This window comes from Venturia canescens, chromosome 6 (genome assembly GCF_019457755.1).
Source record: "Venturia canescens isolate UGA chromosome 6, ASM1945775v1, whole genome shotgun sequence".
Classification (NCBI taxonomy): Eukaryota; Metazoa; Arthropoda; class Insecta; order Hymenoptera; family Ichneumonidae; genus Venturia; species Venturia canescens.
In genome coordinates this window covers 8040578-8062930 of record NC_057426.1, presented here as the reverse complement: position 1 = coordinate 8062930, position 22353 = coordinate 8040578, and the positions used below count along the sequence as shown (strand labels likewise).

Sequence of the window (22353 nt, the reverse complement as noted above, 5' to 3'; positions counted from 1 at the left end):
TGCTCATTGTTACATCAAAGTTTAAAATGCTTGGATCGCAAGATTGGAAAGTAAAGACACCGTATTAAGTAGTCGATGTTTGACCTCAAAGATTACGCCAGTCAACGGGATGTCGCGCGTGAAAGATTCAATTCGGTCTCACGTCTGACCACTGCTGTCTATCACTCCTGTACTAGCCCTTGGGCAATCTTTTGACGAGGCTCGACCACCTCGTACGTTACTAATCGACTGCAGCGGGCTTCGATCTCTTAATTTCATCAAGCATTCTTTTCTTCATATTTCAATGCAAAGAATCACGAAATATTAAGGAATCAGCTCTGATCATTCAAATTTTATTGACACCTCAATCCCAAATATTTCGTGGATGTTTCAGTGTTTTTTAACAAAAATAAAACATCCACGCCATTTTAATGTCGAGGAAGGACCTTGCCCAGCAGAAAGCAAAACAGGGGGTATCTTCAACCCTTTTGATCGCAACATTCTTTCATATTGTGTCACCTTACATTGTATTATAATGTACGGTCTGCAAACTGCAACGTTTTTTGTGGGCGTGTGACTCGATGTCGATTGTATATTTTCCGTGACCAAGTTTTCCACAGGAAACATTTTTCTACTCGACAATCTTGTGGCTTATTCAAGTAACTTTCGAAAATTAACGTGTGCGTGTAAAATGTACTGAAATCATATTGTAAAGAGATATTTCGAGCGTCATTCAAATGGCCTAGAAAAAGAATTTCTTGGTCGTGGCAATAATATTGTCCGAGAGATATTCCGGATAGCACCTTTTTATTTGCACATATGTAATTTGCTAGGAGCGTTCGAATGTGAGATTTTCTTCATAGAGACACGTAGCTGCAATTCGGTTTTTCCTTGCGGTCATTTCAAGCGGTGCTCGAGCGAGTGATCTTGGTGGCAAATTGTTCACATGCTTGTGAGACGCTCTGAAAAAACTTCGCTAACTATATCGTGGCGGGTGTGCGTGTACGGCGATTTTATGTTGTTTGAGAAAATGTTAGAAAACTTTCACTGTGCGGACGCACGCATACGTCAATTCGTAGAAAAAGAATCGCAAATACAGGGAGAGAAAGAGAGAGAGAAAAAAAACTGCGCGGAACGTGTGATTCAACAATCTTCCCCACCAAATCTTCGCAGCAGGACGGTGCGCGTGCCGCAATTTTGAGTCCAGAATATCCAACGTTACTTTTGACGGTAATACACGGGAGATCAGATAATAAATATTTCATACTCTCGAGAGATCGGAAACGAATTCTTCCGCGAATCGCGCGATTTTTATCGGCAAAGATATGGCACGAGATACGGATAAAATGTGCGCTATATGATCGGGCCATTAGCTGGAAACGAGCTTGGGAATCTTGTTATAAAAGATGCAATTTACTCTTAGAAAGGTGGAGAAACGAGATGGGAAGGAAAATTCCGGAAATGCGAAGCGATCAATCCACAGTGCGTTTTCATCGCGTGTTCATTTAACCTACAAAATCATATCAATGAGAACCTGCGATTGTCACATACGTTGACAACATTTTTAAATGTTTTCAGGAACCAATAATTCGGTGTGTCTGAGGAGACTTTGCGGATAAAGCAGGTTACTATCCTCCAGTGCAGAGTTGTCGACAAAGTTTTCTGCATCACGGATATCAGATGTGCGGGTATGAGCAAAAACACCTACACACTCGCACACTGACAGCAATGTTACGCCGCGTTCCCATAGCTAAAGAAATATGATTTATCGAACCAGGTTCGTTATCGTGAAAGCTGAGTAACCATCAGCAAGTCGTAGTTCTTTTCTATGAAACGGTCATCTTTCTGGTTCTGTTGGTCTGCTCACGTGGGTGTGAAGTAACTATGACAAGTTACGTACGTTTTATACCCAGCACAGGATTACGTTTTATTTCGTCGAATTGGTTTCGATTTGATATTTGCAGGCGATGTCAGTTTTTGAGAATTTACTGATCAATTTGATGACGTTGGGAAATAAGCTAGTACAGGGACTTTTAGAATCTCACGAAGCCTGATGAACGATTTAGGAGCACTCGGTATTCACAACTCATTGCCTTACAGCGTGGATAAATCGACGTGAATTCAGTGGAGCACTTTCGCTAAATAAGAGCACTTTCGAAAAAAAAGGTACTTGCGCCCTTTGAGAGGCTTTTTCATTATTTATTTGATCTTCTGAAGGAAGCAAGTGTAGGGGAGAGTTTCCGAAGAACCGCATCGAGCTACCGCGAGCAGGCTCGATTTGTTATCGTACACACCTGCCGGCGTCCCGTTCCGGGACAATAACCGCTATCTCGATCTCCGAGCGAGAAGGTCCTCTCACCTTACGCTTCTCCTTCGCTCTTTTCCTCTTGCACATTGAACTTCCGTGGATCTACACAAGCATGCACTGGAATAAAGTATCAAAGCCTGAGATACCGAAGGACGTAACTCGCGTGAGCATTCGTGGCAAACCACAAAAGTCTGGGCCTTAATTTCACCGCTCCGTTGGCTACCATACGTACATTGTACGCTGTGTAACACTATATAGCCTGTTATTCTCGCCTCGAGCTGCCACGTTCATTGTCCTTGATGCTCGGTCGAGACCACATAGCCGGGAGACAAAAAGAGAAAATCAACAAAATTCATCAAGCACCATCGGGGTAGAAGGAAAAATATGGTTACGAGAGCTAAAGGCTGATAGGAAGAGTTGGCACACTGTTGTCATTCTAATTATTATTAAAATCATTCTTACTTCCGGAAAGCTATGAAAATAATGTCGTTGATCGTACAAACGAGCGTTTCTCAGCCGCGTTCGAATTCATGTACCATCGCCATATGGCCTCATTATTACTATCTCGTCTATTGCTTCCAGTCTGCTGACTCTTCTTCAGTGCTCGTACAAATGCAAATAAATGTATATTGTTGAATGTATACGAGTCTCGCATTATTTCGTGTCCAAATGGACGTCCCGGCGAATGCCTCTGCGCAAGAGGGAATGCTAGATTGTGGTATAATGTGCGTGATGTATGCACGATGGACTACAGCATCACCTCGTCCTCGATCGCATCACTCTAGCACCCGGGATCAACTATAAAGGGACGTCGAGGGAACATGCCATGATTAAGTTTACCGGGCTACGGTTCGCGTCTCCACGGGATATCACTACTGTCTTTCTATGCATACTAGCTCCACATACACGTGCGTGTACGTTGACACGTGAAAAATCTATTCGTCTTTGTGTTGCTGTTCTGTAATAGCACACACTGAGCAAAAATATCCTGCGTACCTGAAGCAGTCTCAAGTTACCACTTTACCATCTCTTTACTTGGCAGATGAAAATGATTAGGGGAACGCGGACAACCCACTTTTCGTGGCGGAATTGTGGTGATTCGTGGAGCATGTCCAAAATGTGAAAGGCAGTTGAAGTGTTCTGACGGATTTTTGTGAAATCGGGAAATCATAAAATTTACGTTGTCCAGTCCGAATGCAAACTCGTGAATATGACAGCCACTGGTGAATCATCTTTTGTCCGATCATTGATGCAAATTTGCACTTGGAGTATGGAATTAATCTCACAACGAGAATTTTTAGGGATAACAATTCCTTGGTAATCGATTACGATGATTTAAAAAATTGAAAAATCAATTTTTCTTATAGAAAAATGGCCACATTGACGAAAGGAATTTTGAAGTTCTAGACACTTGGAATTTTCGTGGGTGCAAATTTGCACCAGTGTGGTGTCTACTGATCTCGGACAGAATTGGTCAGCTGCGGAAGAGCCCAAAATTGGTTGACAACGCTGATTATTATTGACGCAAATAAAACAGTCGAACTAAATATTTTTCACGTTACGAACTTATCTGTACATTTGGCTTTAACATTATCTAATAGTGGACTTCCATGGACACGAAGTCGTGCCAGTTTTTGCCTTCTTATGCCCGAGATCTCGAGGTCTTGACACCTTGAACAAACTCTCGATGGTGCACGTGAAACGTCCTTGAAAACTTGATGTTCACGTACATACGTGAATATGTATGTTATTGACGTATGCACGCGACGTTGTTATTCTTCGTGGTATTAATAGGAGGGGCGCATGGAGCGGGTAAAATGGCCTGAAGCACGCGGAGTCTCCAACTTACGATCTTCTTTCTCTTTTTCTATTTTATTCTTTTATAACGGTATGCCGTTAGGCCACAGCTGCGCAGACGGAGCATACACGCCTCAAGGACCTTAATACCTTAATATATATACATTTATATATAGAATAACAGGCCTTGTTGCAGATATCTGCATGCAGAAACCTACGGAGAAGCGAAAGAAACAGCGGAGTTGGTGCAACACACGTTAGATGTACCGAGCGTGTTGTCAGTGGGAAGGACGTAAGTTGAGCGAGTTAACCCGCGCTGATATCGCACTCGAGCCTTTTTATTTGACATTTTGCGCAGTATATGCGATAGAATGAAAATGGAGAGAGAGAGAAAGAGAGCAATACAGTCTCAGGCGTAATTTACTTGTCCAGCCAGCGGCGATGTCTCGTTAACTCGCGATCAGGAATTAAGGAGATCGATCGGGGCGCATGGTGAATCACTGCAGACTCGCCACACAGCCGTTACTACTGCGATACTACTACACTACTACTGCTAGTAGCTTCCCTCCTCCTTCTCCTCTTTCTTCTGCAACTTCTGATGCTTACTTTTCTTCGTCTTCTTCCTCCTCTCCATCGTTCTTTCTTTACCTTATCCACTGTGACGTCCTCCCCGTTGAGGCAGTGTGTCGGTGTACAGTTTCGCATCTTCCGACTACGACGAGTATGCAAATTTGCCTGGAGAACGAGCCTGAGTATATCGGTATGTGGGTCTTATTTCGACCGTTCGAGTTAAGGAACTTACAGGCTCGATAAAACCTCGGAGATTTTCCTTTTTTTCTTGGCCAAAAGCCGGCCGAAACCAACGATGTTACGTCGATGAGATAACGAAAAGCCTCTAATCTCTTGATCAGAATTCAACGCGGTGCCCTATCACACTGCCTCAATGGATTTTCTTCGAAAATCCGTTGCTGCCTTCGAAATAAGCTTTGACAGCTCGCAGTGCTCTGCTTTTCTAGCTGTTTTTTTCCTGGGGTCTCATTATTTTTCTTAAATTCTTGTTTATAACTTTCAACTAAAATTTGTACCATCGGTTTTCAGGCTTTCATTGCTAAGTATCATGATTTTTCGTAAACGAATTTTTAGGGAATTTCTTAGGATTTACGTCATTTTACTTATTCGTATAATCTTTTTTAAAATATTCAAAATGAAAATGAGAAAAATACTAATCTTTTAAAAAAATCACGGTACTTTCAATTTTAATAACTTTTTAATAACTGTTCCTCGTGATGCGATACATGATTAACGAAAGTTGGAAGCTACCGAAGGACGTTAGCACATATCGTACCATCACTTTTTAACGGTATAAATAAAGTGGATGTCAGAATGGATTAAGAATTTTTTAGAACGGACAATCGAAGCGTCGGGACAGGCGAGAGTTGATCATTGTTCTAATTAGATTCGATCCTGGAAGACCGTCCTTCGACATCTCCAAAGTGTCTTGCATTTTCTAGCACATTAGTTGCGCCACGTACTCACAGTGAAATTTATTTCTCTCGATCAAGCTCTACTTTATGTACATATAGGTATATGCACGCGATACTACTTTGCGTTGAAGGAAAGAGCGTCAGCGCGTCGATGCTTCTCTCTGACGTTAAGAGCTGTTACACCTCGCGGGCTCACCGTCTTAATTGGTCTCTCTTCTTCACGGTTGTGCCGTCACATATCCTCTTTCTACTGTGCTCGCCAAGGGGAGTTGTCGATTCGAAAAAACATTATCCGGTACAGTCGGGTCAATCGAGATCGATGAAAAAATGGTTTCACTATTCAAAAAATCATTCCATCGGTGCTACTAGAAATGGCTTTGATTCGAAGGAGGTTTGGACTTGACAGAAAACTTCTGAATCCAACAAAAGCATGAAAATCTTTTCCTTCAAAATTCCGGGCCTGAAAACAAATGAGGTTTTTCCTCGATTTTTCCTTTAGTGCCAACAAAACTCTCCGGTACAAAATTTCATTCGCTTCTTTCAAAATATATTCTCGGATCTGATATTTCCTGAAAATTGGAGTCGGTTCTACGAAAGACTGAACAAACCGGAACTTTGTTCATCATTCTCGAAAAACCAAGTCAATTTTTTATCAGGGGCAACGAACTGTCGAGAGGTCCAAGCAACGTACTTTTTCAATCGATCTTACAAGAAGTTTAAACACAAATATCTTTTCTGATCTCGGAATTCGATTGATGTGGACTGTACCGTCGAAGTCTTCTGGTCTTCGTTGTTAGATAGACGCAATATCGGACGTTTGGAGAGATTTCTCAAGGCGACTGACTGTTGAGCGCCGTAGAGCAATCAAGGTGATACACCGAAGAAGCACTTCTCGTTGCACTCTCATTCTTCTTGAACATACCGAAGGAATGCCGGACCTGTCGTTAGATTTCGTCCAACTTGGCAGAGGACACTTCTCGCGGCGAGAGAAGATCCGTTAGGATTGTCACTCGCAACTTACCCGAGGCACGGGAGTTTCATAAACCATACGTATATTTTCTCGATGTCAAGCTCGCGTGTCATGCGAACTCTTGTCGAATGTCGCAGCCAATGGAGCGAGATAAATTCATCAATAAATACGAAGCCCCCGAGTCGGTGCAACATATTGAATATTCATTCATTCGGCAGGGATAGAGAACTGGGATTCCTGGTTGTTGAGGATACTCGTCAACGCTTGGTTTCGAGAATGGAATGAGATTTTTCGTAATAATATATTCGAAAGTGCACTAGATTTATATATTCGAGAGTACTCCATCAATTATTTCTGTCAATTCATCAAAATTCAGGAGTACTTTTGGCAATAAAATAATCGCATATTTTGGAAGGAATAAAACGTCCTAACTGCGATTCAGAAATTGAAAAATTCCACCATCAGTATGAGTCCTGATCAGTGACACTATTACGAATTCTCATCAACATACGATCGATGACCTCGTGCGCATTCGAACATGAAAATCGACGAGGCAATTAAACACTGGGAATTCGGAAATATCTAAAACTTTTCCGGATCTTCCGGACACATTCTTCGTCAGATCTTTGCCTTTGATTTCAGAAAAATCAATAAAATTCTGTTCACATACCTACGAACACAAGTCGACGTCGCAGCTAATTAACTCGGTGAGACTAAATCGGTGTCCAATGAGATGCCAATGATGATGATTTGCAAACGGTCGTCTTCTGATATTTAACGGCATAATTTATTCTCTCAATGTCAGTGAAATTCCGATAGATAATTTATGTCACTGATGATTACGCTCGTAACAAGTCAGTTCGAATAATACGAGTTACGATAACAATGTGGCGATCCGGATACGTTTAGAATTACAGATCGAACACATTATCCTTCTTCGTGTCGTTCACTCTCATCCCCACTCTCCTGTAACTTGTTTTCTCTGGCACGATGCGTGTACTATGACCGAGTCGATGAGTCTGCCCACGGTTGTTCGACATTTAATTGCTTTCATCAGTATCGATACTTCCTATGGTTTTGTACGTGAAAGCCAATGAGCCTCTGCTCGCGGCGACGTGTATGGTATGAAACAAAGCTTTCTGAAATATTCGAATATTACAGCATGAAAGCAGATTTCGGATTTCCCATTTCCCTGTCAGATCACGTCACATTCAGGCTTACCCGAGTGAGTCGCCCATTTCAACATTATTTATTGAACGCATTAAGCGTATGTAGGGAAATGAACAAGCATTTCATTTCAGGTCGTTGCTTGAAAGCTTAATTGATTTTTCAAAGTTCTCGGTGGAAATTTAAAACGGTTGACAAAACACTGGAAATTCAAAGAAACTGCATCGAAAAAAATGGGACGAAAATTTGTGGAAGCAAACCGATAACAAAGATTTATAGAACTAAAGGTTAAAAAATAATTTTTTTTTCTCTAGGACTGTCCACCGATTGACCATCTGTAAAAATACATTTTTTCTCCACTCAATTCTCGGAATGCAATTGCCACAAAGTATTGATGGAGAAAAAAAAATAATAATCATCGAGCGATCTTTCAATATCACGGCACGAGTAACGATGCTTCTTCGAATTAATAATCGTATATCTGATGTCGTACGAAGACGGGTTCTTAATCTCAGTTACAAAACGACGCCGACATCCTTTAATCGGAAACTCTCGCACCTCGAACGATCGTAATCAATATCCGATCATTGATTAATACGAAGTAAATGAATACCTGAGAAGCGTTTGCGTCCGATCAATCGGATAAAAAGAGGAGTGCGAAAGCAAAGGTGGGGGGTTAAGAAGAATGAGAAGAAGGGCTGTAGCGCTGGTCGGGGAGGGGGTACAAAGGTGATTTATCAAGCGTGGGTTGCCGTTAACTGGCAGTGGGGTAATTATCATACGACAGCCGATTAAAAATGCGCCGGAGATTCTCTCGGTTCGCGGCTCTTCGGACATCAATTTCCAGCTAATTACATGCATTTTCACGTCCATAGTCGCGTGTATTATGTTTATCTATGTATCCATGTGCTCATGCAGTTCGTCTTCATACGCGGAGAAGCCTATTTTCTCAGTATCTTATTGATGATGCGTGCTTTACCAGCGTCCCTTAGTCATTTTCAGGAAAATAGTAATAAAAGGAGAAAAGAATGAAAAAAATGTAAAAATCGCTCGTACGTGCACTAGCGACGACCCCGGCTTGTTGCACTCTTCGCTCGCTTTCAGAGCCATCAGAAGTGCAGTGGTCGAGAACCGGGGAGTCACTATACTCACTGGCTGGATGCTCACTCCGGTAATCATTTTCTGCCATTCATGCGAGATGAACCGAGACGCTTAAGGTGGCCGTAACTTTTCGACGAACTCTACAATGTGAACCGTGTAAATATGCATGCACAAGTTTTTCTTTCGTCGTTATTCTTTTTATACTTCGCATTTTTATCCCCCCTTTTCATATTTCTTGCTTTTTAGACTACCTCGTGTTAGCAGCTTTCATTTGATTTGTGTTTGCATCGCTGCGATCAACTTAACGCACAGGAAACGTGCCTATAATACTCAAAGCTCATCGTAATGACCGACGACTCCTCCATCTTCTTGTGCGGTTTCATCAATCATTTGGCTTGTAGAAATTGTTATTCGTACGATGCTATTGCAAGGTTTTCCGAACAGATGTCGAGCCAATGAAACGACAAATCATTCAGAGAAAAATGCAATGTGAAAATTGGACTTACGTTGTTCAGCTGCTGCGAAAACTTATATCGACGACGATATTCGATTTAAAAATATCGTTTAAATATCGTGGTGGAGCAAGGAAACTAACTTTTACTTAAATCCACGTGCTTAAAAATTAGTTTTTCCAACCTGAGGTTGGAAAAACGAACGGTAAATGAAATTGTTGAAATAATAACAACAATCAAATGTTAAATTCGACAATAATTGTTGCCGATCCTGTTTCATTCCATTTTATGAAAACGAAATCGCCTTTAGTGTCAGTTTAAAATTCTACGAAGACGTAGTTGAAGTATTTAAACTCACCCGGTCTGAACTTTCTCGAGATTTCTGTTGACCAAGTCGTGTTCCAAAGTTCTTTCGATTTTTCTTCCCAATCGTTTCCGATGTCTCTTCGAGAGTCGCGTCTTTATACCGGGCAGGCTAGTCGGAAACCTCGTGGAAATAAGATTTTTCTTCGACGACTTTTCCGACGAGTGCTTCTTATCCTCGTCGTCGTTGACTGCTCGTTCCTTGTGAGAAACTTCGACATGCTCGTTAGGCTCGGACTGAATATTGTCGAACTTTGAAAATGCTAATGCAGCAGTCACCACCAGATTGACCGAACTATCGTCGTGGCCAGATTCGTCGCTAGTCAAATGCAAACTAACGTTGGAGTCTGAACTGACGTTTCGCGAAACAGCAGCCTCGAGCTCGGAATTCGAGATACACGCCGATGCCAATGTTGAATTCGGCCTTGACATCGTGTCTGAACTTTTGATCGACTTGAACGACATGATCGACTCCTTCAGAAGATTCTCTTTTTCTCCAAAAAGTTTAGTGATTTCTCTGACGAAATGACCATTTTTTTCAAATTTCTCTTCATCGTTGAATTTCTGAGGATCGCTTGTCCTCGATGCCGAGAAACTAAGATAAGCAGTTTCTTTGTTTGAACTGTTTTCAAGATTCGCCTTGTCCATGGATGCTTTCCGAAAAATACCACGCGAGCCATCTTCTCCATCATTTTTCAATTTTACGATTTTTTCCTCCAACAAAGCAATTTTACGGTGACGAGCTTTGAGCAATGAAAGAGCTTTCTGGGCTTTACGTTCTTCGTCGAGAACACCACTGAAAAGTAAAACGAACGAAAGAACAATCATGCTAATTTTATGTCGCTAATAAATCAAAAAGTACAGGCGTAAAAATTTTTACGTTCCCCTAATTAATATGTTCAAAACATGTAATTATAGGATAAACGGAGATGATGAAATCGCTAGGGGAATTAGACGCTGATCGGATGCACGAAACGCAGGGGTGAATGAGTGGACGAGGGTCCAAGATCTCTAGATCTTTTTGATTAAATCAATTTAATGATATCAGATATTTTTATTGAATAACTGATATTAAAAATGTGAATAATTTTTTATCTTCACATATACACAAATACAAAAACGCGCGCAATTCAAACGCTCGACAATTCAAAATCCTGCGAGAAATCTAGTGCGAAAAAAATATTTTTTACATTCTGCAAGTTTCAACAGAAAATATTTGAACACGAATCAAATCAAAACTCAGAAAAATAGCATAAAAATGTAACCTTATTACGATACGATTAAAAAACAGAAGATTCAATAATCGACGCGGAATATTCCTGTTTTTAGTTCCATCATTTTCTTAGAATGTACCCGTAACAATACGACTGCGAATTCGTGTCGATCTTGCTCCGTCTCAAGACTGTATTTGCAACAAGAATATAGTGCTAAGGACTCGAAGTCTCCCGGCGCGGTGAGAACTGAAATAAATTAGGGGCGAAAGTAGAAAGGAGAGGTGCATATTTAATTCGAGCAATTAATGCCGTCTTGTAAAACATACCGAGGAAAGAAGGGCAGACGGGGGTGGTTGGATTGGGCGAGGGGGTCGGGGGCGGAGGGTGAGCGCGTCGACGAGGCAGAGGGTGTACAGGAGGATTGGTGATGGTGGTTCGTTGGATGTTTTGCTAGAGAGAAGGTTCTTTAGCTACCCCCATCCAAGCTCAGGTCCGTGGTAGTAATGAGTCCGATAAATCAACTGCTCTGTGCGCACTCGAAACTTGGAATAACTTTAAACCTCTCGCTGCATCTTCCTCTCTCATTTTGGATTTTCGTTGTACGTTGGTGCTGCTCCTTTCGAGAGCGAGCGTTAGGATATGAAACGTGACTCGTCGAGACTCGCGAGAAGCGGAGAAAGAGCGAGCGAGCGAAGGCGGAGAGAGGACCTGGAAAAGCTTTTCTCATGCTTTCGTGAACTCAACGCCGTTCTGTCTCGATGTTGAGAGACTTTTCCAAATACGGAGAAAAAGCATGCAGAATAGAAGCCGAGCGAGAGAGAGAGAGAGAGAGAGGAGAGGCTTGGACAAGGGTAGATGCAAAAGGAACGGCACATAGCAATGTTTTTTGGCGAATACGGAAAGAATGGCTCGATGCGTCTGGAGCTTACTCAAGAACATATACATAGTTCTTGTTTCTACATGGTTGCAGCGTTGCCTCTCTCAACGCGGTACTACCTAGACCGACTTTTCGACCTTTTTTTTCCCCTCAACGAACTTTGACTTGGCTAATTAACGAGAACAGCACCAGCAGTGGTTGAAGTAGCGGGGTACCAATGTCAGTGAGTGGATTTATTAGAGCTTGTGCATTCTTTAAAAAAATAAATAAAAAAACAGAAACACACGCGCGTTCGAAGCTGTCTTCGGTATGGAAAAAAATTGTATGAACGACCGTAGTTTATTATTCTTGACAGTAAATATATACGGTGGTTTTTGAACATTTTTTCGACGGCATGTGTTTGAGCGTGCATAGATAAGAGAAGTGAAAACAAACTGCAGTTTTCGTCTTTTTTAAGCACCGCTGGAGAACGTGACGAAGCTGAATATTATTGGGATCGTAGGCTTAATTTCTTCGTTATTTGTCGTATTTTCTTAAAGGGTTTAAGACAACGTAGCTTTAAGGAAAACTTTATTTTCATTTTTTTTGGAAGCTCAACAAAGCTTCTCTGAGGAATCGAAGCGTTTTGTTAAATTGTTTAAAAGAAAAACAGTACGCGTCTCATCGCATCTGTTGACATTACTCATCGAAATCTACGCCCTCGCATTGAATTTTCTGAAGATTTATTGGTAAAAAGTCCCACCGTAACTGGATCAGTGACAGGACTTTTTTCACTCAGTGGCGAGACAACGAGATTTTTTTAAGTTTTAATGTGGGCAATCGCAGTTGAATAATTCGGGAGGATTAGCGCTATAAAAAATAGTGGGGTGAGGGGTGTGGCCGTTGTTGCGGCGGGTTGGTTTTTTTCCCTCTCAACGCTAATCCTCGACGTACCCTCGAAATTATGACGATCGATGGTGCGTGAGAGCGCGGCAGCTCGTTTGCGTCGAAAAAAAACGTAGCCGCAGATTGCCCCTCTTAATCCCCGCGAACCGGTGGAGTTGAGGCAGAGTGGCGAGCATGACGCCTTCTCGTCTCCGTGACGCGTTTTGGACTCACCGTGAACGAGTGGAACGAGAAACACCGAGAGAGAGAAAGAGAAGAAGGAGAAGAAGAGGGATTCATTAAAAGCTCGAGTGGCCTATCGCATTTGTTCAAGACACTCCCCAATTTTCCAATTAAATAACGTAACAAATGTACCCAAGGGGCAGAGCAATTAAACTGTATTGGAGTGAGGCTTGTTCAACTCTTAGTTCAAGACACAATACCACTATACGCACGCATATTTATATCGGGCGATGAGAAACAGAGTGGACTAAGAGCATAGGACTTGGCTCACTGTGATTGCCGGTGTATTTTCAGCGAGTATACATAAATACCTACATAAAATTTTATACATTTGACTAACGTATGAAGATTCGCGTGTACGCCGATCACCCCTTTCTCGTTCCTTACTGCAACATGATTTTTTACCTGTTGATTGACACTCGAGGGGCCCGAGTCAAACGAATGAATAAAAAATAATCTTACGAAACAGTCGATGCGATGCCAAGTTTCAGTTTCTATCAAGCTTCCTTTCGGTTACGTGAAATTATTTCTTCATATTAGTTGATCTTGAGTGGAAGAGAAAATAATTACTCAATGTGGGATTAGCATTGAAATTAGTGAGAGGATATTTATCGACGCGAATTCGGCACAGCGATTTTCTGCTTTCTGTCAGCCCTCGTAACATCTTATGATGTCGTAACCGACGATCTTGCGACTGCTAATTGATAGTTGAATCCTGTACTTGGCTTGGATTGCTTTGCCTTCATCAGATTTAACGGACACGCTAGGGCAGCACTGGGAAGTTTCGTAACCGTTAACGTATGCAGGAGAGAAACGGCGTAATATGGCTTATTAAAATTACAGTGACCACGAGACGGGAGGAGAAGAGATCCCCGCAGAAGACCTTCCGCGATGGGAAGAGAGCGAGCCAAGGTCGAACAATGCGTTTTCGAGCGTCCACCACATTCTGTCTAAAGGACGGACCTCGGCAATGTCTCGTTTCTGCCGAGACAGTCGAGGCAAGGGAGAGCTTCCCCGAGTGCCGCGACAGCAACCGAACTCCCCGCCCGTTCGCTCTCGAGTGTCTTCTGTATTCACTGGTATACAAGGGGTCCAGAATCTTCGGACTCTGCTTTCGTTGTCCACCAATTTTTTTCATGAAATCGTGAAAACGCGATAAAAGTAGAGGCAACCTCGATTTTTCTACAATTATTAAACAAAATGAAATACTTTATGACAAGAGAATAAAAATTTTTCTATCGCGCCAAAAATTTTGCGTTTCGTTTTCATAGAAATCGCCCGATGTTAAGCATAAGAGTTCTTTCCATTTTTTTCCATTACGACAGAAGCGATTTGTTCGCGTATCAGAATGGAAAATAAAAGCAGCAAAACGTTCGTGTTACCCTGGATCGTGATCTACTGCCATTCAGTAGAGCTTCGTCGTAACTCTCGAGACACCCCGTGCAGTGTCCTTATGCACCATGTTGTAGTGTCCAAAAGCGTCTAGGGACGTTAACCGCTAGAGATTACTCTGGAGGAAGGTCCGGCAAAGGTAGCGGGTCGGTGGTCCGCTACCGCGAAGAGCTTCGGGGTCCCTAGATTAATGTTATTGCTTCGCCAATTTGACCCTAAGACTGGGTAGTCGCTGAGGTCAAAACGCGATTAATAAATGTAATAGGAAATGGGAGTTGGTCATTAATAATTTTGACGCCGTGCATGCGTATATTCGATCAGCATAGATCTTCCCTTGGCCTGAATTTTCCTCCTCGATAAATTTTCCAATGATTTCTGGTCCCACGTTTAAGTTTGGAATCCCCGGGAGTTGCTTCGCGTGGCCAGTGAAGCGTGGGGGTGTGTGCTCCGCCGTGTAAACTAACGGCAGGATCACCATGTTTCTTTTCTCTACGTATCCCGGAACTGAAGGAACTCGAAGTAATGTTTATGAAAGGAGAAAAGTTGAGAGGACGAGGAAGGAAGTATCGGAATGAATGTAGCGCCGCAGAGTCATTCGTCTGTCCGCAGTCGTTAACACCTCACAGCCCGGACAAATCACTCGATTTTCTCGGACGATTTTCCCGCCGCACGTCCGACAAATAAGGAAACACGATGTATCACCCCAGGGAGACGACAGCGAGGGCTTTGGAGCGTCGTTCAGAGTTTTCTACCGGTTCCCTACCGTCACGAGAAAGAAGAGGCTAGAACGAAAGAAAAAAGCGGCGTGGAAGAAGCAGCGAAAGAGTGCGCATCGCAGGACGAACCAGCGAGAGCCCTCGGAGGAAGAAGCTACAAGAGGAAAGAGCGATGGCTGTGGAGCATGATGAAGAAAGATAGATGATGGAACTAGGTGGTTTACTGCCTCGTCGTAATGACGAAACAGATGGTCTCCTGCGGGATGAGAAGAGAGCCGCTCGCCACGTTCGTTGCGAGTAGGAAAAAGACGGAAGGAACTCGTGACGTCCAAGCAGCCTCTATATATATTATATATAAAGCGTAAGCATTGTACACGAAACGAGAGTGTCCCACAGGAAGGGGGAGGGGAGCAAGAAGCTCCCGTTGATGAAGTGCGGCCATTATTGGCACGGGACAAAACCCACTTCGCCTCCGGTCCAAGCGACTTTATTACCCGCGAACACACGTATTGTACCCACAGACGTACACCCATCACGCTATTCGTTTCCTTAAATCTTTCTTTTCTCTTAATGTATAGCTGCGGAATATATGTACGTGGTGGAAAATGAACCGAAGGGACTCCAAGCTCGTTAACGAGGGCCCTCGACGAATGAAACTATCGTCGAGCAAGTCTTCCATGAATGCGATTCGATAGAAACGAGTAAGAAATAAAAGAGAGGAGGTTTGTCATTAATCGACGAAATTCTTAACTAGCCTTGGCAACTCACCGATGATTTTCTACTATTTTTTCGAGATTTCCTTTCCCGAGTAATTCGACATTGAATCGTTACTGGGGAAGATCATTGGGATTCGAGGTTGTCACAGAGTTCGATGTCGATTAGTTCGAAGATCATTTTCAATGAAATGTGTCTTCCATTAGACAGCAGCAGAGTGGGAGTAAATTCGCACGATTTTTTTTATTCTGTGGAATTTCTAGATTCAAACTACCTCATGAATCATGACGGAATCTATGAAAAAAAAGAATCTTAAAAAAAGCATCACAACAAATAAAGGGAAGAATTTGTCTCTCGACTAATGGTCAAACTTTTTTTATGTTCTGAATTGTAATTCAGAATAGAACTTTTCTGTCGTTGTATTGAGCGGTAGATCGTTGGTAATGGGTTTTCTTAGCGGAGTAAATAAGAGAGGAACTGCAGTGGCCTCGTACCGGTACGAATTTTTACAGAAGTAAACCGGCTCAGTAGCATCTCGCGCGCATCACGAACGAGTCACGCCTTCGATGCGCACTTTTGCTGTATCGGGGGGCGCTGCGAATAGCTGCAACTCGACCAGACGCACGGGAAATCTTCGAAGAATACTTTCATGCTCAATATATATAAATATACATAAATCGATAAAATCATTGGAATTTCTCGTATGAGTCAGCAGCCGGTTTGACCGGGCAAGTGCCGATACCGATCTTCCTTGCGATAATGTTTAATTAATTTAACTGATAATAATGATTTGCTTCGCATCGGTGTTGTGCATACTCTGCCATGTTTTACACCATACGCAATGTCGTAGCGGGCCCCTGAGGAATGTCAGTATCGAATGTTACGAGCTTGCTAGGAAAACGGTATGTGGCGAAAGATTGCTTGGGTGTTTGCTCTTGCGCTCGGAAATGAGAGCTGCCGAAGAGAGCTGTAGAAAAGGAAAGACGAAGAAGAAGAAGCAGAAAGAGCGAGGGAGAGAAAAGTACTCTACGTAGTTAGGCAAAGAAACGATCCGCGCGAGAGCAAGTTCCGAGGAGTCATCGATGCATCGTTAGTCGCAGCTGTAACCCGTATCGCTCGGGTGTTTCGAAGCTGCTTCGAGTGTGTGCGCGAGTGAATGTAACGTGTATGAAACATGCGAGGCGAACACTCAAGAGAGTATCACGACGCTCCACCGTCATAGCAGCCTTTTTTTTATAAGTCTCTTCATCTTGTAGCCCCCTGTACGTGCATCTCTCGATCGACCTCTCTCTCTCTCTCTTTCTCTCTTGGTAATGAAGTATTCATGGCTCGGAATATCTATCAGTGGTCTCGATTTGACCCGCACGAGTATATAACAGATGATACATAGTTGCGCAGCCTCCCAAGAACGTCGCTTCAGATTCTTCGCTCATTCTCTCCCTTTCTTCTGCTCTTTTGCTCTTTTTAATACACAACTCATCCTGTGTATAGCTCCGCAATGGCATAACGGTTAAACCTGGAATGAAATCGATATTGCGACATTCTAAATTCTACAGACGACCTCAAAAGGCGCCCGCAACGTTACGAACTCTTCTGTAACGTTCAACGGCAAATTAGATCGACTTCGAACGATCGTGTCAATCCCGTAAAAGTCAAATTCGTACATGTGAAATACCTGCAGTGTGGGAAATTATGGGAAAATAAACCAATCCCGACCAACCGTCTATGAATGTGGTTTAAACATCTCGCGACTTAAAATCGTCTTTTGAATACTATTTTTTTAGAGGGGTATCACAACACATTGAGAAAGTTTGAATAAAATGGTATTGACAACTAGAAAATTCACTTGTGCTGCAGGAAGAGTGATCGCAATAATTTCAGTTTTTTTTTTTTTCATTTTTCATTTCTTCTTATCATTTCAATTCTTCGTGCAGATCCTTTATTTTTCTCAGCTTTGACGACTTTTTATCAGGAATGTTTATAACTCCTGATTAATCGAAACTCTTGTGTATGTGCATGCAGACATGCATTTGTGCATGTGTCCCTACGTAATTGTAGGGTAATGCCTCTTGAATAGCACCATTATTTAGTTGGTTTTATTCTTCCAATCTTTTCTTGAGATCCATTTTCAATTGAAGAGTTTTTCAATGACTTTTTTTTTCTGTCGTTTAACAATCGAACAACAATTCAAACGTGAATCAAAATGAAATGGATAATCGCTGACAAAGAGATTAGATGCCGGTGTGTTCGGTCACAACGTCTCGCGAAGAGACAGAGAGAACAAGAATCTCTTCGGTAACTAAAAAGAAAAGATTCTACGATCTTGCCGTGTCCTAACACTAGTTGACGGTGTTCCAAAAAACTTTATGAGTGGTTTACGAGCGCAATAATCCTCTTGCGAGTAACACAATGCACGGTCTAATTATAGAATGTGGATGCAGTTCATGGGTATGGAAGCTTGAAAAGAAAATGCTCGAGATTTTGCTCAGTTACGATTAACATGTGCGTAAAACGATTTTGCTCACGTTACATCAACCGCTTGGGTGGCGTTTAACTATTTTCGTTGTTTTGCTTTTCCTCGTGTTCTTCGTCATCCATTTTTTCACACATACCTTTTGCGCTCTCCGCTTCTCTCGTTATTTTTTTATTTCTATCTATTTCTTGTCACGTTCTCACTTTCATCTGAGTCGCTAATGCATTTGAGTTATTTCAGTCTTCGCACCACTTCATTCTGATTTTTTCCTGGACTAATTCACGAGCGCATTGGAAAGATTTTTTATTCTGGATTTAATCGTTTCTGTTCTGAATGAACATTTCGTTTTGTGACACCCTCCTGAAAGAACAGGAAAATATCGGAGAGAAAAACAACCCTCTCGTTGGCAAAGGAAAAGCTCCAATGACGAGGCGATTTTAGTATCGTTCCCACTACCTCTGCCTCACTCTTTCTCTCTTCCTTCTCGCTCCTCGGTGTAAAGTAGGCGCCAGGGGAATTTCGTGTTAAGTAGCAAATGATTAATGATTATTACCAGAAGAGAGCTACAGAAAGACAAACTAAAAGGAGAAACAAAAAAGGTCTCCGAGTTGTTCTCCGTTACTCACAATTCTATGATTTACCCTGGAAACGTCTCGTTTTCTTTTCATGTCAGGCTAAATTACTCTGAAATTCTTTTCAATACGCTGCGCAAATTAGTTCATCAAAAGTGGGAGTAAAGCCTTTCGTTCGGTACACGCTACTCGAAGCGCTCACATTAAATGTTTCAGTTTGAAAAAACTTGTACTGTGTTAAAGAAATTGAGATATTTTTCTGTTCCATAATTCTGATGTTCCCATTGAATTTGAAAAAATAAAATCGTTTTCAGCACTCAGGTTCAATTCACGTACAAAACCGTTCCGGCGAGCATGACGTAGACGTATTTCCTGTTATCAAACAAATAAAGGGATTTTGACGAAAGGTGAAGCGAGCACAGAAAAGAGCTATAAAAGTTTCAATATTTCTTCATCTCCTACGTATTCCTGTTCCGTCTTCACACAATTTTGTCTGAACAATTTACAGTTTTTTTTCCCCCACTTCAAAGCAAGTGGCTACAGATTCCAGTCATAGTCAAAGGCGAGTTCATCTCTATTCAAGAATACTTCAAGTGCTCAAATATCTATTCATTTGATCTACGAATTCTTGAGCATTTTATGACCATTTATTAGACACAGATTCCTGACTCCCATGCCTTGAATTTGCTGCGACAGGATATTTCTACACTCAAGAGTGTGCGTGCGCATGCGATTTTTCACTTTACGAGCAAGAGGTCAGTCGATGTCGAGCTGGAAACTGTCTTCGACTTCTCCTCTCGCGACCAAGTGTATATTTTACTGTATATATACGCGCACGAGTCACACAGCCACGGGGAAACGGAAGTGTCGACGTACGCGAGTACGTGTAATATTTCAAAGGGGTTTTGTGACGTGGGTCACTTTGGAGAGGAGAAAAGAAATAAGAGAGAAAGAGAGAGAAGCGGAGAGTGAGAGCGATGATGAGGAATGTTTCGCGTGCCCCTTCATAGCATCATCAGTAGCGAAACCAACAGAAAGAGCAGATGAACAGCAATTTCGACAAACACTGTGCGCGACAACATGTCTCATTTGTCACGCGAGCTTGACGACGTTAATGAGTGACACGGCTGTATATTACCGCATACCAGATACACCGTCGATGGACACTTTTTGTCCCCCGTCTCTTCGCGCTTACAGACGACGTGTCACACCAATATCCATCTCTTGGCGAGGCACGCGAGACATTATACAATATAACGAGGAAACTTCTTCAAAGGATTTATTTTTATACCTTGACGTCAGAAATAACCCGGAAGTGACAATGTCAAAGGCTCTTCTAAAAAAGTTATAACGGGCAGCTAATTCTGTGCTATTTTTGAAAATTTCGAAAAATCTCATTGTCACGATGGCTATTTTTCGATATTTATACGTGGGGGGGATAATGACTCCATTGGAACGAGAAATTTTAGGAACAAATTGAACGCAGCTTCGGATATGCTCGTTAATATAACGTTTCGAAATGTCGTTACTTTTGAAGATTTCTCCATGAAATTGATTCAGAATAATGAATATTATAAAAACAGCATATCGAGGTCAAGGACAGTACAGGGAGAAAATTAAATTTGAAAAATTACCGTCCAGTAACGATAGTGCGGTGCGGTGACGAGTATAAAAAACATAATATTCGTTGTTTGCAGTAGGAACTTTAATCGTATTTAGTAAATTTTGTCTCGGTGAATTTTACCGTGATGCACCGTAAAATTCACTGAACGTTTCGTAAATTTTAGTATACACGTACCGTAAATTTCACAATCTGCAATGTTTACCATTATAAAACTGAAAATTTCGGAAAATATTGAAAATTTTACAGCGCGTTACTGGAACAAATATTTTTCGTTAACTTGTCCTTGCAGTCAAATATATCCGGTAAATTTTACAGTGAATTTCACGCTAAATATTACCATCATTTAATTCTCTCCGTATACGTGAAATCAAAGTTTCAATGGGCGATTATGAATAAAATGATTTTTGACGGACGAGCTGGGATTGGAAATGAGGTTTGGATAGAACGAGCGAGTCTTGATTTTTATATCGTAATCATTGGGGGTGAGAGGCAAAGAAAAACAACTCTCATGGATAATGTTGCAGCAGTACAGTTATGTATATTTGCGAAAAGCTCGGATGCCGCCGTTAGTTGTCGAAAACTGCAGAGGATCCTCCGAACACATAGGTCCGGCGATGTTTGTGAAGAGCAAACGACGCTAATTAAAATCCCGTGGTGCCCCGCGAGCTCGCTCAGTCTCGGTAATCAACGGATAAGACCCTGCGGGGTTCCCGGGTTCCGATGAGTACGATGGTCAATGGACACAAGACCTTCCGGCCATCCACGTCAAGTCTTTTACCCCTTTTAGCTCGAACGCGCTCGGCCATATCCGCCCGAGGCTCTAAGCTCATCCGGATCTTTCACTTTCTATCTCTAGCAATCGCTATTTTCGCTTATAAAATATGAGGGCTCTTAGTTACGTTCGGCAAACAGGTGCGCTCGTGAATACCATGAGTCGAGGAAAAATTATACGATCTTTAGAAACTAACATTTATTTACGTTGAAAAACGATTAATTAACCCAACGAAAACGAATATTTTTTCCGAGATAAATGATTTTCGTACTTGGAAAATGTAGCGTATTGCGATCTGTAATATCAATTCACGAATAACTCTGCATTCGTTTCATCTAGTTTTTTCGGAAGACCGTTTTTCTATGATTTTCCATTCGATTGAGCAGTGACACGGCAGACATTGATATTTTGTTTCTTGCAATGTTTCAGAGGGATGGAGCAATCCAAGTTCGATGAAAAAATCTCCGAGATTGCACTTATTTTACGACAATTCGGACACTTTTTAATTATACCTTAATCTCTTGAGTATTGCCATCGAAAAGAAGAATCGGTATTATAGAAGATGTAAAAAAAATTTTTAAATCATAAACTAGGTAAAGTTGGGGGCTTAGGAAAAATCGACTTTCCATTAATCTGTGTTACTATCGAGTTTTATTGGCTCCATATTTAAGGACTTACCGAATGAACTGCCCTTCAATTCTCTTCGTTATTGTCCTCGGCGATTCCAGAACCGAGCCAATTTCTCCCTTTTTATCTTTACTCATTGTCACTTTGAATCAAAGAAGCTTTTTCGAATCTGTAATTAGAAATGAAACAAAAGTGAAAAAAGTTCTTTCAGTTCTGTCAAAATTTTACGAATAGCGAAGTATTTGGCATGAAAAAAAACGGTATGATTGAGAATTTATTTGGATTCCTGGAAAAATCACCAGCGTGCAAAACTTTAGCGGAACGTCTGATTCGTGATACATCGACGCTCATAAAATTGTCAAAAGCTTGATTTTGTCGATTGCTTGAAAACCGATCAGAATAGCACGTAGAACTCAGTCCAAAAGCGAAAACGTATGTTCAATCATGAGATATATTTTTAAGAAGTTTAGACACTCGAGTGGCGATGCTTGAAAAAATTTCGTGGCAGGTTGCTTCGGAGACGAGATTAGGCATACTCGGTTGGCCAATACAGATAGTGCGTGTATGAGTAAAAGCAGTGTACTCTGTCTGGAGGGCAGAAAGCACGCGTCCTCTTGGCGCCGTATGCGCCTCGATATCCGTCG

General features: G+C 41.8%; 1 protein-coding gene across 1 annotated transcript in view; it reads right to left on the bottom strand.

Moving 5' to 3' along the window:
- The window catches only part of LOC122412350 (uncharacterized), a 131490-nt gene extending 109611 nt beyond the window's left edge, over positions 1–21879 (bottom strand). Inside the window, exons 1-2 of the mRNA XM_043421821.1 lie at positions 21761–21879; positions 9617–10417 (exon numbers count right to left, since the gene is read on the bottom strand). Of these exons, the coding sequence (XP_043277756.1) occupies positions 9617–10417; positions 21761–21846 (887 nt within the window). The 5' untranslated portion in view covers positions 21847–21879. The remainder of the gene's footprint in view (positions 1–9616; positions 10418–21760) is intronic.
- Between the last annotated feature and the right edge of the window lie 474 nt (positions 21880–22353).